This window comes from Prinia subflava, chromosome 5 (genome assembly GCF_021018805.1).
Source record: "Prinia subflava isolate CZ2003 ecotype Zambia chromosome 5, Cam_Psub_1.2, whole genome shotgun sequence".
In the NCBI taxonomy this organism is placed as follows: Eukaryota; Metazoa; Chordata; class Aves; order Passeriformes; family Cisticolidae; genus Prinia; species Prinia subflava.
This window is the reverse complement of record NC_086251.1, coordinates 34,962,031-34,974,527: the sequence shown is the minus strand read 5'-3', so window position 1 is coordinate 34,974,527 and position 12,497 is coordinate 34,962,031. Positions and strand designations below refer to the sequence as shown.

The following is a 12,497-nucleotide window of genomic DNA, read 5'->3' as shown; positions in this document are numbered from 1 at the left end:
GATTATATAAACATAAAATTGATAGGAAGGGAATTTTATGGAGAAAGTTGCTTACCACTCTGGTACATTAATCTGTGTGATTCCATGCAGGCTTTACAGTGGAAATGAGGCCAACCAACATGTGGTGAACTCCAGAAGTTCTTGCAAACTTGTTAGTGTTTGCCACATCATTACTTTGTGATTTTCATTTTCTTAGGTAGAGTGAATGAATTTTATATGAGAAAAGATTAATTTATTATCTTATCCATAGTATTTACTAGGAGTATATCAATGAAAAAAATTATTATATTTATTCTTGTGCTACATCCATGGCTCAGATTTGTTATTTTTCTCCCCTCTCCATAGTCTTGAAGCAAAATATGCACTGACATTGAATAGAGATATGTATCTGGCTAATCTTTGCAACACAATCTTATGTTGTTATGGTATTACTATATTTTTAGGAATACACTAATGTCTTGATAGTTCATGTTATAATTGTCTTCTGTTAGTACAACTGTTCTACTGGTATTTGAAGACAACAGTGAGGCAATGAATACCAAAAAATTGTTTATGTCGTAAGTGTAAAGAATGTGTATTTGAAAGTATGTATTACATAGAATTTTAAAGCAGTTTTACTTGAGTATGTATGTTGTCTTACGTTGGTATTCCTGCAGAACAAAATTAGAAACTGCAATATTAATTTTCAAGTTGCTTTTAGGTTTTGGGGAGTTTGAGGAGTTTTTTCCAACTCCTGTCAGATCCTGTTATTCAAGTCAAAACTGATTTTCTGGAACCTATTTAAGTGGTTTGATATGTGGAATACAGAACATGAGATTATTTCAGTGAAGTGTCATACTCTTATCCTTAGGATTGATGCTGGGGGGGCTTATATTTGTTTAGTGAGAATGTATCAAACTGTAACCCAGTATGTAAACCAGTCCTTTTTTGCTATACAGTAAAGCCATTTAATCATCTAATAGAATCACAAAAAAAAAAAAAAAAAAAAAAAAAAAAAAAAAAAAAAAAAAGTATTTTTCCACAGTTCTGCATCCATCTTCAGCCATCCTTTAGATGTTTTTAAATAAGGCGAAATGTTTTTAAATAAGTGTTTTTAATCACTAGGTGAGAACTGGTGTTGATTTTTTTTTTTGTAGCACAAACAGAACAATTTCATTTTGGAGGAAATTTATGAATATTCTGCTTGATGATATCCAGGGTGATTGGGAAAGTTGGTGATTGTGGGATCTACATCAGTAGGAGTTGTTTAAATATCTTCACACCATCAGTATGTTACCTTTTGGAAATCTCTCGTTTGTACTTTCAGGGAGGTATTATTGCTCCTTGGTTTTGCAGCATTGCCTTTGATGCCGTCTCTGTGCCCTGACTGAAGCAGTCTGTGGGATCCTGAGGAATGCTCATCACTCGGGTCTGCTTTTGCCTTTTGCAGGTACTACAGAGCGGGTGTGTCTGATCCAGGGAACAGTCGAAGCACTAAATGCAGTTCATGGCTTCATTGCAGAGAAGATTCGAGAAATGCCTCAGAACGTGGCCAAGACAGAGCCTGTCAGCATCCTACAGCCTCAGACCACTGTTAACCCAGACCGCATCAAACAAGTGAGTTTTTGGTTGGGAATAGAGAGTCACAGCTGCTCCTTAGAAGTCTTAAAACTTTAGTGCTGGAAGGGGTAAACTTAACATGGTCTTTAAAAAAATGTTATTTTAGACTTTATTAACTTGCTGGTACTCTTTTTTGTTGTACTTACGCGTTCCATGTTTCTCAGCAGTTCTTTTAGACAGTGTTTTACAAATTCGAATGCCATGCTCTAATGTGTTTCTTTCATAAACTTTTCTTTACTGTATAAGGTGATAACAGACCTTTAGGTCTTAGTTAAAGATTGCTGAATTTTAATCTTAAATGCTGAACCCTATGTAAATTTAAAGTGTTACTAAAAATCACAGATTAACCAAATGTTCTCTACGTTTATGTATATAAATAAAGAAGAAAACCCTAACATTTTTAGACCCTAAATTAGATAATTTAAAATCTTACCTGTAAGAACTTGAAAACATAGGAATAATTTAGTTGGGAAGTTTTTTACTATTTCATTTTATGTTATTTTTGGCATCTTTTTGCCTATTTTTTACTGGCTTCATTCAAAATCTTTGGGTACTGCAAAAACTATTTGCAGGCTATTACTGCCCTAGTTCTTTATTCCTTAATTTTCCATACAAATTTTAATTTAAAAAAAATTGCTCTGTAAGGAGAATGGGAAATATGCATCATAAAGGATTTAGAGTTATTTTCCATTGTATTGAATAAGAAAAGAAAGAAAGAAGAAAGAAGTGAGTGAACATTAGAAAAGTTTTGCCTTGTCTCTCTGTCCTGTAGAGGATAGATTTTAGTTTCTCACCTGGAAAAAAAGATTTCCCACAATCTTTTCTATGTGGGAAAAGATTGGTTTGTCCTTCTACACTAGCAATGTTCAGTTTCCTATAATTTGGTAACAATTATTTTACTTTGTATACAGTGATATACACAGAATGCTTATATAAAGATATTTTTGAACAGGATGAGTTTGCAACAGACTGCTTTAGATGGATGGAACTGCGCATAAACCATTTATACTATTTCTAATATTTACTACTATTTATTTTTTCTGTATGCAATAATTTTACATACTCTGGATAATTTATAAGAAAATTATTCTAGATAATTTATAAGAAAATACTAAAAAGAAAGCCCCCAATTTTATAGGATTAGTTTCTCAATTATTAGACATGAAAATGATTATGCCTGAAAGAGAAAAATCTGATATTGAGCTATATTTTGAGCGGCTTTTCTGCTGATAAAATATTGGATTTTATGCCAATATTTCTCAATCCAGTGGGAAATGAGTGTTCTCTATTACAATAAAAAGTGGTTTTCCCCTTTTGAAGTGAAATTAAGCTAGTTTTTTAGGTAAGTCAGTAAGATTCTGAGAAACTAGATTACAGGGCTCTTTAGTGAAATGCCTAAATAATAACTCTTGTGTCTGAAGATGATATATCTTGTTGACCACACTATTTCTTCAGAAAATGTATATGCAAAGTTGTGGAGGTTGTTTTTCTTTTCTTTTGGGGGTTTGTTTTTTGATTGGTTGGTTGTTTTGGTTGTTTAGTTGTTGCTGGTTTGTTTTATTTTTCAATTTTTTATTTTTTTCCTCTTTTTTGAAAGTTAGTTTGGTTTGGGGTTTGTTGATTTGAAATGTTAAGTTCCATTAAATTCTGGAGGGATGGATTAATGAATGCAGTCACTGCTAATGAAATGCACTGCTAAATTACAATGTATACTGGCTCTATATCTTAAAATATAAATATATTACTTGTATACATGCAGGTGCATAATATAACTTCGAATATTTGGGAATATGCATATGCATATGTTAAACAACTTCAACCACAATGAATTGTTTCAATTCTCTTTTAATGAGGCTATATCTGTTCATGATAAATTAATACACTATAAATATCGACTCAATCTAAAATTGACTCAAACCTGAAATCCATTATTTTTACCAAGACATGAAATTGCTAGCTTAGTTCTAAGGTAAAATTTGAAGTGAATAATCTGTCCTTCAGTGTCAGAGTATACTGTATTTTAGTGAAAGATATAATGCCTTGATTTAAAAATTTAAGAGAATAATATTTTATAGCTGGTTGCCGTGATCTAGAAGTCCAGTGTTGTTATTTTCTTGAGAGCACAGATATCATAGTTTTATTATAATTATTTGTAAAAAATATAAGACCAGTAATTTTGATTTTTTTAAAATAAGCCTTATTATTTGTAACTTCTTTTACACAAAATTTTACATGATTCTTCCTGTCTTAGAATGTTGCCCAAGAACACTGACACACAAAGTATTACAGTGCAGATTGAAGAAAATTTAAAGTTGATTTTAAATAATAAATTTTACTGTAATTTAGGAACTCTGAAACTGTCTCAATCAAGAAGATGTAGTTTTCTCCCCATGAGTAGAGGTACCAGTAGCTGAAGTCTTGCCAAGCCATTTGTCTCTATGAGTATGCAGCTTGTGTTTCCCTGTCGGAATTTCTCTGTCTCGGGCTGCTTTATCAACACTCACCCTAGGGAACGGAGCTAAGAAAGAAAATTTCTGGTTCTAGATTCAATGAAGAAAGGCAGTAGATAAAGCCTTTTCTGACTTCCTGAATTTCAGCACTCTGTCTTCAGGAAAGGCACGGGACACGGAGAGGCTCACTCTGGCCTGGCATTTCTACTTCTTAATGGAATCACTATCTGTACATTCTGTCCCTTTAACTTCAGCTTTTTCAGCTGCAGAACATCTGAAAGCAAATGTATGTGCTTCCTTTTGAGCCCTCTCCAGTACATTTTTTTGTCTCTCCTAATCCTTTGCACTTATCAGTAGATACCAGGAAGTTTTCTACTCCAAGTAGGTCTGATAGATGTTTAACTGACAAATATTTATATCTTTTATATCTACACAACACAGACTATCTCCATGGATGTCAACCATCTGCCATTTCTAATATCGCTGAATAATAACTAACTGGTTCCTATGGCCTTTTATAGAAACTGCTATGACCATTTTTTATCCTCCTTTTTTCCCTCTTAATTAATTAGAGTGTCATACAAACTCTTTCAAACCATATCGTAACTCACAGGAACAAAAAGAAGTTTTCATAAGAGATCATGAGCCTGAGTTGTTTAGTCTTTGTAATTGACATCCAAAGCTTTAAATTTCACCTCTAAATTAATAGCAAGTCTTATGAACAATGGAAAAGGCTGCTTAAATTGGTTTTATCACCTACTTCAGGAATTATTACAACTTTTTTGTAAGCTAGTTGAATTTTCCTTCCAGCTTTCAGTTGTAGCAGGTAGCAGATGTTGTAGCAGCCTGTCCAGGAAGCACATGGAAACAGAGATGGCCATTGCTGAACTGTACATTTTATGGAAGGAAAGAGGACCTACCTTGAAGTTAACTGTGCTTCAAGCAGTTTGCACTGTTTGGCGTTCTGAGATCCCTTCCTGCCTGAATGATTCTTTGATTCTGTGAAATGTTTAGGGTTTTTAAAATATACAAAAGTTTCCTTCTTGTAAATCTAGAATAAAACTTTCACATATAAAATTTCCAATTAAAGCTTTCATTGGAACCAGTTTCATTTCAGCTTTTTCAGTAGATAATTAATTTCTCATGAGTTGAACTGCTATTTATCATAGTCCCAGTTATTTTATTCAAAATCTACAAAAGTTAATATCTGAATTCAGATTTTTAATTTCCTGTCCCTCTATTGAAAACAAGTGCTTTTACTCCAGAAGTGTTGATCAACAACAAAAAAGAGAACTTAATAATTTTAAAATAAAAACTTGCTTTCCAATGACTTTATAGAACCTGAGTTTAAGAATACATAGCTGAAAATATTGGCTTAAATGGAGGTGGGGGTTGTTGTTTTGGATTATGAGTTGTTCAGACAATAAAGGCTCAGTAGACTTCACAGAATCATGGAATGGTTTTAGTGGGAAGGCAAATAAAAGATCATCTAGATCCTACCCCTGTGCCAGGAACAGCTTTCACTAGACCAGGTTGCCTCCTCCAAACTGGCCAAGTATGGATCATACACAGCTTCTCTGGTCAACATCTTCTGGTGCCTCACCACCATCACAGTGAAGTTTCTCCCTAATATCTAATCTAGATCTACCTGTTTCATTTTAAAAACCCTATCCCTTGTCAAGTCACTACTCTACCTGGTAAAAAGTCTGTCCCAATCTATCTTACAGGCTCCCTTTAAGTGATGAAAGTCTGCTGCAAGGTTTCCAAGCTTTCCTGTCTCTAGGAGAAACAATGACAATTCTCTCAGCCTTTCTTCATAAGGGAGGTCTCCGGTCACTGATGGTCTTTGTGGTGCTGTTCTGGATCCTGCCCAGCAGGTCCCTGTCTCTGCTGTCCTGAGAGCCCCAGAGGTGGATGCAGCACTGCAGGGGGAGTCTCACCAGAGCAGAGGGACAGAGTCCCTTCTCATCCTCCTGGACACCCTTCTTCTGGCACAGCCTAGGGGGCAGTTTGCTTTCTGGCCTACATGTGCACATTGCTGGATTGTATTCAGTTTTTAATCCATCAGTACTCTCAGATTGTTCCTTCCTCAAGAAACTTTCATTGATTTTGTAAAATGCCTATACCTTCTGAGAAGCCTTTCTTTTCTTTATCATCCATTGAAGATAAAAGTCTGTCACCTAGAAGAATCTTACTAAACTATAGAATATGAGAAAGTTACAGTTTTCATTTAAACAAAAAGTAAGTAGCTTCATGGATCACAGTGTCTTCATCTAGTTAAAAACTTCTCAAAAACATTTTTCACTTGTAAACATAAGTGAAAAATCACACCAGTTATCATTCTGCAATGTATAGTAAGATATGCAGAGGTCTTCACAAGTTGCCAGAAAAAAAAAAAAAAAAAAAAAAAAAAAAAAAAAAAACAAACAAACAAACAAAAAAAAAAAAAAAAAAAAAAAAAAAAAAAAAAAAAACAACAAAAAACCAAAAGCTATTTAAAGCCATTTAGTTCTGTACATTGAATCCAGGGGCAAGTTTAGTATTCCATAAAAATATGTATCCTTTTTCCTGTCCCTCATATGCTTAATTCTAACCATAATTCTGCTGGCAGATTTAGTGTTAGATACTAGTTTTATTTTCTGTTTCATTTCAGCAGTGTTGAATATAATCTCAATATTTATACAAAACTTTGTTTATGAATGCAGTCAACTTTGTAACTGTTTATTAACTCTTCTGTGCTTCAAATGTGGAATGAGAATAGAATATTTTGTTGGAGATGAACAGCAGCATTCAACTTCGCATAAATTTTCAGTAGTGTTTTGGTTCTTAGGAAAATTTTTAAATTCTCTTGTACCTTCTGATGGCTTTGTAGTTTTGGTGTATCTTTCTGATTCCCAAAGTATCCCAGAATGAAAAGGTAACCTTCTCTTCCAGAATGAATCCTAAAGCCATATCTTACAGGATTTCTCATGGCTGTGCCTGGTTACATAATTCAGTTTACTGTTACTTCTGTGGAACAGCCCCCGATCTTGTTCTGCTATTGTGACGAGTTTTGAAGAAAGAGGAGGTCCTGATTCTTTTTTGTCCCTTTTACTGTAATATTAATTCTAAATTGCTCCTTTCATCCAGAGTTGCTCGGGTGATCCAAATGACACCTGATGGTTTGCTTCAAACATCTTATCCCTTCTTGTCTTTGACAAAACATGAGATAGTCTTCCTTCACGATCATACTTTACCATAGTTATTTTCTTTCTCAAAGTCAGGTTCCCAAGAGTTCATAAAGACAGATAAGTTACCTTTTAGTCTTTTTGTATTTCCCTATGCTCTGTCTCTTCTTCCATGCAAAAGCAAAATCGAAGGCAAGGAGACTGAAATATAATCAAAATTTATTTTATTTGTTCTTTACAGAAATGAAAAGGTAGGAAAAAAAGATAGATCACTGAAGTCATCAAAGTAGCCTTTTTACAGTCTGAATTGTAAGCAAATTATTAATCCTTGATTATTTCGTTATCCAAATTCTATTTTCTGAAATGTGTCGTATATTTATACAGTCATCCCCAAGATAAGAATCTTTGTCCAGAGTTACAGATAAAAGGAGATTACAGCAGATGTGAAGAAGCCTCACATTCAGCAAACCAAGCAGTCTGTTAAGAAAGACTGATCTCTGTGTTGAAAGTCTAGTAAGTCAGTCTTTTATGTTGTTCAGAGCAGTGGGGCCTTGCAGTGCTCTCTGTTTCTCATTTTACCTGCAGAAAGTGTTAAGCTGTTTAATACATTTTTTTTCAAAAATAAGACCTTTTCTTAAAGTGCATTGAAATGTTGGCTTAAGCAAATTAGTTTTATAACACTAATTTCAGTGATTAAAAACACCAATATTAGTATATGCAGGACTGAAATTCAGTATTAGTTTAGTCTTAATAGTTATTTATTGCAGGTAATATTATTACCAAGACCTCCTTTGTTTGGCAAGCTCCGTAGTGAGATACTAGAAATTGGTAAGGTGTAAATGCAGTCTCACTTTCACATTTAAATGATGTTTTTTCTATGCTTTCACATCAAAGTATTTCAAACAATATTTCATTTTCTGCCTTTTCTTTCTAGTCCTGAATATTTATATATACTAGTAAGTACTGAGAATTAAGTTAATTGTCTCAGTACAGTTTTATTATTTATTACCCATGGTGTAAGTATTGAAATTTCTTAAGTGTAAATATGTATATAAGGGTATCATTGTAATCAAAAGAGGACTCAGAGACCTTGTGAAACACCCTGCAGATGGACTGTAATCTATACCGCCATGGTTTAGTTATAACTTCCTTCTGTTTATCAAATAATATCAAGAAAGGAAGTGCAGTGATTTGACTGGATTTCTGCACACCCTTTAGTGTGTTCTGCTCCCTGAGAGAAATATCTCACAGTATAGTCAATGTTTGGGCACAAAATTCAGAAGACACTACAACTCAAATATGACTAAAACAGAAATTTATTTCTAAAATTAGGCTTCTTTTTAAATACTTAAAATCTCTTTTCACAGATTTTACACAACATGTAAAGTTGGAACAAGCAACACACTCTAACCTGTAACTCATTAATAGTCTCATAAACAGTAGGAAAGGTAATAGTATTTAAGAAAACAGAGAAGTCTAATTTCATCATGGCCTAGATGAAAAGAGATTAATTTTTATAAAACACTGTCAGTTATATTATATATATGTGTGTGTGTATACATATATGTATATATGTATATAAAATGTAAAAGCAGTTATGTCAGTAAGCAATGTAAGGGAGATCAAGCCTCAAATGCAAACAACCTGATACACAAAAAAAAAAAGCACCAAAAACACAAGACAAAAAGCTATTATTTTCAGTATTTAGCTATTTATTTTGGAATAAAAGGTGTTTTCCATAGTTGATACTTGTTCATTAATACAGTCTTTGCTTTTAAATTCAATAATCTCTTTTTCTGTGTTGTATTTAAGTAGACTTTTACTAAAATAAATAATGAAATGCTTCTACTTAATAGATATTATAGTTCAACAGTCACCTGAAATGATTATCATCACTCCTTTTTTCATCACAACCATATATTTTTGTGCTTTAGAAAGATTGATATTAATTGAAATCTGAGATGTTTCCAGTTTCTTAAATCATCTGTGGTATCGAGGATTGTCATTGTCCAGTTTTGAAGTCTTCTACATATTTCCCTATAAATCCACTAGTTAGGTTTGATAGCCACTGTGAAGAACAAACTATTTTTCTTTTTAATATGCAACCTAGCATACCAAAACAACATACAGTACCATATGCCCTAGTGAGCAGTGGTGTGGAAAACACAAAGTATCAGTTTTCTAAAATATTTTATTCAAAATATGTTAGTGATTTTTTTTCTTTTGGGGATTCCAGAACAGAAGTTTAATACCTAGCTATAATAAAGAAAACCTGTTGGGACAATAAACAATTCTCCATTCTTTTTGGTTGGGTTTTTTTTTTTTTTTTTTTTTTTTTTGGTTTTTTTGTTTTGTTTTGTTTTGTGGGGTTTTTTGTATTTTTTTCCTGTTTAGCCTTAAATGATAAAAAATCAATTCACTGCAATTTCACACTTTGGTAAGAGAAATACTGCATCACCTCCCTAAAACCAAAAGTATAATTCTATAGCTGAGGAAGCTTAGCCATGTACTATTGTGGGATCAGACACATTTTTGCTAAATAATTCTAGCCCCCCACGAATGGACCCCTCGTGATGGTCCCGTGTTTGGTACATAAAGACATGGGAGAATCCTTTATAGTTGCCTTGATTTTTACAGTGTGTAGTGCCTGAAGACAAATAGCAGTTTGCCAGTTACATATTTTACATATTTTTACAATGTCCTATACCTGATAGTATTTTTTACATAGCCATCGTATAATAGTCCCAGTTAATGCTGAAACTGTTTTGTTTCTTTTTATTGTTTTGCAATGAGTTACAAGTTGGAAGCACAAAATAGGGATCTGTTTCCCAAGGTTTGATTTTTCCTGTTTTAACTGCCTGTTTATGTAAAAAAACTATGAAAAATGGATCTTCATACTGTTTAACATACATCTAAAATATTTGTGTGTGCATATGTACAAGCCCATATTTTGCTAATACACAACTTTATGCATTCACAGTGTCCCAGCTTTCTCATATGCATTAAGAGTTTTAGTGCAAAAGTATGTATACCTATTTTATGAGGGACTGTCAATGATTGTAAGTAACAGAACTGCTGAAAGTGTGAAATTTTGCTTTATTTATTTCTAAATAGTTTTGGTTAGTAACTATACGAGCATATGATAAATTCCATTGTATAGCACTTTAACACTTATTTCTTGACATAAAATTAGTGTAATTTTTGATATTTTATAATATTTATATATTGCAAAAATGTCAAAAACATGCTTTGAATAAGTATTGTATGTTATGTTTTGAAAATTGGAATTTTACTTTTTTGCTACACTTATAAAAAGAAAAGAGTTTTTCTGTCACGATCTAATACTTTTAAAAGAGAAATGTGTATATGAAGTTTTTAAACAGAGCAGTGCTTTTTTTAATATGTTCAAGAATTAATGTTAAGCATTACTTGTATATTATTTAGAAGAGATGATCAATAAATATGACTCTTAATTCTTTTTTGTGTTTATTTTGAACACAGAACTATAATAAGCTATTGACCTTTGTTCAACCAAATGAACGTTTTTAACACGAATCATAAATATTTTGTAGTTACTTGTTATGAAGGTATTAGTTGCATGTTCATCCATCATGAGATTGATGCTTACATTTTTTCACCTGCTTCTAGATTAAAAAAGATCAATGAATATTTTAGCAGTTAGAATATTGCCAAAATCTCGGTAGCTTCAGCGTAACTGTTGTAAGGTATGGAACACAGTTTGCTGGCTATAAGTCCTTGTTGTAGAATGGTGCTTTATAAAGTGCCAGAGTAAATGTCTTTTAACTTCTTTCAGACATTGGCCCTGTTTGTTCATAGACTGATAACTGTTTCTAGTATGCTCATTGAACTTGCTGGAATTTTTGTTTACTTATAGTCTTCATTTTCCCCAAGAGGAGGAGAGAGGAAAGAATATATTCCTCATGTGGTCAGCATATTTTTGAGTATTTATGTGAGTTCACCATCTTGATTTCAAGTCATGAATTTGTTTTTACATGCACAAGCATGCATATTTACATGCATTATTTATCCAATTGACTTTAAATTCCATTAAGTTCCAATGAGTAGGAGAAAGTTCTTTGTCTTAGGCATTTTTTTATTTCTTTTAATTTTCTGGTTATGTTATTTTGTTGGTTTATTTATTTTTTTAACTGTTCAGTCTAAGGCTTGTAAAGGTTGATTTGCTCCTGAACTGCTTTGTTCCCAGACATTGCCATCTTCCCCAACTACCACCAAGTCCTCTCCATCTGATCCCATGACCACCTCCAGAGCCAATCAGGTACAGTATCATCCTACCATCTACACCATACTTTTCACGGGTGACAGCTTGCAAACTGGAGAAAAAGATATGGTGGGTTAAGGATTTATTCGTTCATTCACATATATACACCCATAACCATAGATATCTAACTCTTGTTAGAAATTGGCAAAGTAAATGGAAAATATTTTGCTTCTTTTAATTTATTTTGGTGGGCTCATTGAAATCTCTGATGAAAGCAAAGTATCTTTTAAAATAGTTGGTTTTGATTTTTTTTTTCCATTTAAGAAATTGCAAGGATACAAAACTGGTGTGTTTGTAGACAGAGTAACTCTTGGTTTATATATGTTTGTGTATATATGCACACACGTATCTACTTCCTGAATCAGTTTTAAGTTATAGTGGAATTACCCCTAAACCAATGCTTAAATAGCTGGAATTCAGCCCAGGAATGGCAAACAGACTTCTTTATTGCAGAATTTTGAAATGTGTTTGTGGACAGTAGTGTAGGGGCATTATTTAAATATAGAAGTATTTTAAATGAAAATTTATTGATAAGGAATGAATTAAAATTAAATCTCTCTAAAAACATGCTAAACACATCTAAGTAAGTTTAATTCATATTGTATTTTTAAATGTATATACTGTCCTTATAGCAATCTTTTAATTATACTCATTTATTTTTATTTTAATTGGAAAAGTTAATGTCCAGTTGATTGTGTCCACAAATTATCATATTATCTTTGTCTTCCCTATGAAAATTGTAAAAATTGCAATATACCATGCTTTTTAGAACTTATTCATGCTTTAAAAATACCTCATTTATTTTTGATGTCTTGATAAACTTAATGTACTTTGTGTTCAAATAACGTAAGTATTTAGTATATGCTAAGAGTTCCCACAGTCTGTTTCAGTTAGCTGAACGTTGCTATCAGATCTTGCATAAATAACATTAGATATGATAAAAGTTTCCTTCACAAGCTAATCTCCCCCTGAAGTTAACAC

General features: G+C 32.7%; 1 protein-coding gene across 7 annotated transcripts in view; it reads left to right on the top strand.

Annotated features, from left to right (window-relative positions):
- The window catches only part of NOVA1 (NOVA alternative splicing regulator 1), a 140,489-nt gene that overhangs the window by 104,098 nt on the left and 23,894 nt on the right, over positions 1-12,497 (top strand). For all 7 annotated transcript variants that reach the window (XM_063398843.1, XM_063398846.1, XM_063398844.1 and 4 more), the window contains 2 exons: positions 1,430-1,596; positions 11,442-11,513. In XM_063398843.1, coding sequence (XP_063254913.1) covers positions 1,430-1,596; positions 11,442-11,513 — 239 coding nt within the window. The remainder of the gene's footprint in view (positions 1-1,429; positions 1,597-11,441; positions 11,514-12,497) is intronic.